This window comes from Monodon monoceros, unplaced genomic scaffold (assembly GCF_005190385.1).
Source record: "Monodon monoceros isolate NGI ecotype Baffin Bay Population unplaced genomic scaffold, NGI_Narwhal_1 Super_Scaffold_11, whole genome shotgun sequence".
Taxonomy (NCBI): Eukaryota; Metazoa; Chordata; class Mammalia; order Artiodactyla; family Monodontidae; genus Monodon; species Monodon monoceros.
In genome coordinates this window covers 26321199-26325018 of record NW_021703767.1, presented here as the reverse complement: position 1 = coordinate 26325018, position 3820 = coordinate 26321199, and the positions used below count along the sequence as shown (strand labels likewise).

At 38.7% G+C, this 3820-nt stretch overlaps 1 protein-coding gene across 1 annotated transcript; it reads right to left on the bottom strand.

Annotated features, from left to right (window-relative positions):
- Positions 1-1849: 1849 nt before the first annotated feature.
- On the bottom strand, positions 1850-2122 carry LOC114890962 (short transmembrane mitochondrial protein 1-like). Its single transcript, XM_029214940.1, has one exon. The coding sequence runs from the start codon at positions 2120-2122 to the stop codon at positions 1979-1981; it is 144 nt and encodes a 47-aa protein (XP_029070773.1). The 3' UTR covers positions 1850-1978.
- Between the last annotated feature and the right edge of the window lie 1698 nt (positions 2123-3820).

The window sequence follows — 3820 nt, the reverse complement described above, 5'->3', positions numbered from 1 at the left end:
TCCCTTTCAAGGGTGCAGGAAATTTTCTATGACTCTTAAGACATTATTCATTAGAAGTTTAAAGCTCTTTCTTCACTGTCTTCCAACATTCAACATTGTTGATGGAAAATATGATCCCAGACTTGTCATGTTTCTGTAGGTCACATTTTTTTTCTCAAGAAAAATTTGAGAGTCTTCTCTTTACCCTTTGTAATTTGAATTTTCACAGTGATGTGTCTGGGGATGTGTCTTCATTCATTGTACTGAGAACTCAGTGCTGTCTTTAACTATTTCTAGCACTAAGAAATTACCTTGTATTTTTTATTTGACAATGTTCTCCATTCCATTCTCTTTGTCCTTTTTTTCTGGAATTCCAGGTCTCGGATTTTTTTCTGTCTCTTAAATTATGCATCTTTTTTAGCTTTGTTCTACTTTCTGTTTAATTTCTTACCTTTATCTCCCAGAGTTTCTATTAAATTTTTTCTAGCAGTATTTTGGTACCCTCAGGGTCAGTGCCTTGGACAATTCCCTTGGAAGCAATATCACAGAGACTACCAAGGACATTGGCATGGTGAGGGCAACAGACACTAACCTAGTGTGAGAGAGAAGAGGGAACGGGAGTGGAAAAATGAACGAATTCCACAGACCTCTGAAGTAACCATGCAAAGTATGTGAATAAGGAAGGAAACCAAATTTAATGGGCATTTATTAAATTATTTGCCCAGCACTGTTATCCTGGATTTCTTCATTAACATTCCTGCCCCTCTACACACACACACACACACACACACACACACACACATACACACACACACACACATATACACACACACACCCCAACATGACTATGGCTACAGTAAGCTGCCATGTCCTGGAGCTTGGCTTCATCACTGTTGTCCTCACCTCATTGGTTCAAGGTGGATATCTGAGCCAAAATTAGTTCAGCAATCCCTTCTTCAAAGACTTTTTTTTAGCAAACTTTTTATTTTAGACTAGTTGTAGATTTACAGAAAAGTTATGAAGATAGTATATCCCTATACCCTCTTTCCCCTATTTTAACATCCTACATTAGTATGGTACATTTTTTGCAATTAATGAACCCTTATGGTACATTATATTAATATTTTCCTTATATTTTATGACCCTGACAGGTATTTTTGGGGGATTTTTGTTTTTTTTTAATATAATTTAAATACATTTTTTAATGTAAAAAGGCATAAAATTTCCTTTTTAGACAACTTCTCATTTATCTACCATGTAATGTCAAATGTGCCTGTAATCCCATAAAATAAGTATGATTCTTATGAGAGAACAGAGCCAGATCAAATGCATCATTAGGAAAAAACATGCATACTAGACTGAATTCTACTGAGGACAAAGGCCATTATTTTAAATACTTTTCAATTCCCCAGTTCCTGATGGGGTTCTCAGAACAGAGTTTCTTGGTTAATGAATAGCAAATTGATTTATTGGTTAAATTAGCAACTATGGAGCTTCCTGACAACATCATAAAATTAGTGGATAACTCACCAGAAACTGGCTTCTAGATTTTCATTTTAATTACTACTTTGAAACAACATAATTTAGTACCAAAGGTTTAAACACCCAATATAATTTCTAGACCGTGAAATCAGCATTACTTATATCTCATCAGCTATACAAAACTCATCAATTTTTCTTTTGAAAACGGTAGTAGAAATCCCAAAGAATAAGGGAGAGACTACAAATTAAAGGTCATGTTTACTAATCTAGCACCATAATTCCATTCTCAGGACCTCCCAAGTGGGTGGAAGGAGGAAGGGAAGAAGTGAGGATGTTGGAAAAGTAAGGGCTGTTCTTAACTTGTGGCCCCATTTGTGCTGTAAGGCAATGCAGGGTCTAGCAAAGAAGAAAATTGCTGAGGCTGGAGATGAAAACAAAATCTTTTGGTTCAGATGGTAAAGGAGGCCCTCAAGAACAGCAGAATCAGTTTATCCAGGAGGCAGTGCTGGAGTCGGCCTCATGAACTAGGGGGTTTCTTCTTGGCATCCACGTCCTTTTTAATTTCTTCAAGTTTTTTAGCCAGGTTTGGTATGTCATAGTTCTGAGCCAGAAACATTTCCACCACGTTGCCAAGGGTAAATCCAAGCAGGAACTGGAGCATAATGTCGGTAAGGAAGACTCATAGGTCAGCTGCAGCTCTGTGGGCACCCTGACAGTTTTAAAATCAGATATTATGTAAAATGTCCCTCAGTTGAAATTTATCTGATATTTTTCTAATGATTAGACTGGAGTTGCTGGTTTTGAGGAGAAAGACTACAGAGGTAAACTGTCATTCTCATTACAAAATATCAAGAGTCCTTACTATCAACATGACTTACCACTGTTGTTAATCTTTTTTTAAATTATTTATTTATTTATTTATTTTTGGTTGCTTTGGGTCTTCGTTGCTCCACCGGGCTTTTCTCTAGTTGCAGCAAGCGGGGGCTACTCTTTGTTGCAGTGCGCGGGCTTCTCATTGTGGTGGCTTCTCTTGTTGCGGAGCACAGGCTCTAGGCACACGGGCTTTGGTAGTCGTGGCATGGGGGCTCAGTAGTTGTGGCTCACGGGCTTAGTTGCTCCCAGCATGTGGGATCGTCCTGGACCAGGGATTGAACCCATGTCCCCAGCATTGGCAGGCAGTTTCTTAACCACTGCACCACCAGGGAAGTCCCATTGTTGTTAATCTTAATCACCTGGTTGAGGTAGTATTTGTCTGTTTTCCCCACTGTAAAGTTACTCTTTTTCTCCCTTTTCATATTGTAGTATTTGGAAGTCACTATGCGAAACCCATACTTAAGAAGTAGAAAGTTATTTTCCATCTACTTAAGGACACAGTATCTACATCAATTATTTGGAATTTTTCTGCACAGGAGATTTGTCTTTTTTCCTTATTTATTTATTTAATCACTATATTAGCATGAGTTCATAGATATTTATTTTACACGTTGAGTTTTAATTCAATACCACTTTTTTGGTTGCTCGAATTTTTCTAGTTTTGGCCATTGGCAGCTCTTGGCCCAAGGATTTTTGACCTGATTATAAGAGACTTTATGGCTGGCTGAGCATATTTTATGTAAAGTTGTTGGAAGCCAAACTTTTTCTGTCAGATTACAAAAGTGATGAAGTCAAGTATGCAAAGAGAAAGGAAAGAATTAAGCAAATGTAGCTTAAAAAGCCAAAAAAGAACTCAAAGCATATAGCTTTTTGCCCTCACTTCTTTTGTTAGACCTACATCCTGAGATCCTGGTTTCCCAGCCTGAGATTTTGTGTGCCTCCAGTTTCCGCAAACAAAATCATCTTTCTTTTTTTTTTTTTTAATTTGATCTATTTCTTTGAAGAGTTAAAACAACTGCAGGAAGGTACTGCATTATTCAAGTGAGGGCACAGGTGACGAAATTTTGAGAAATAGGTATTAATGTGATCCCTTTGATAACTAAAGACCCAGAGTTCAGTTGCACTTCCCTCAGCTCCTATCCTATTCTGCCATCCACAGTCTGTCCTGGAGGCCTCTGATGAGGACTGCTTAGCTCTGCCCACCCTCGGAATCAATAAGGTCCAGACCAGGTGGTACATCAGGAGTCCTTTGCTTCTAAATTGAATTGAGAGCCCCTGGAGTCTAAATAAGCCCTTGCCAGAAGCTTCCAAGCTAACATGGAAAACCAGCACTGATCAAAGGACTCACAGCATGGGTCCCTCTCTCCTGGACATCTCAGGAAAACTGATGCTGATGGAATTGGTCTGATGTAATCCGAGACTGCATCTCCACTTAGGTCTCCATCTCCTTGTCTGCCAACACCTCTTCTGCTGCTCTGGTCAGTTT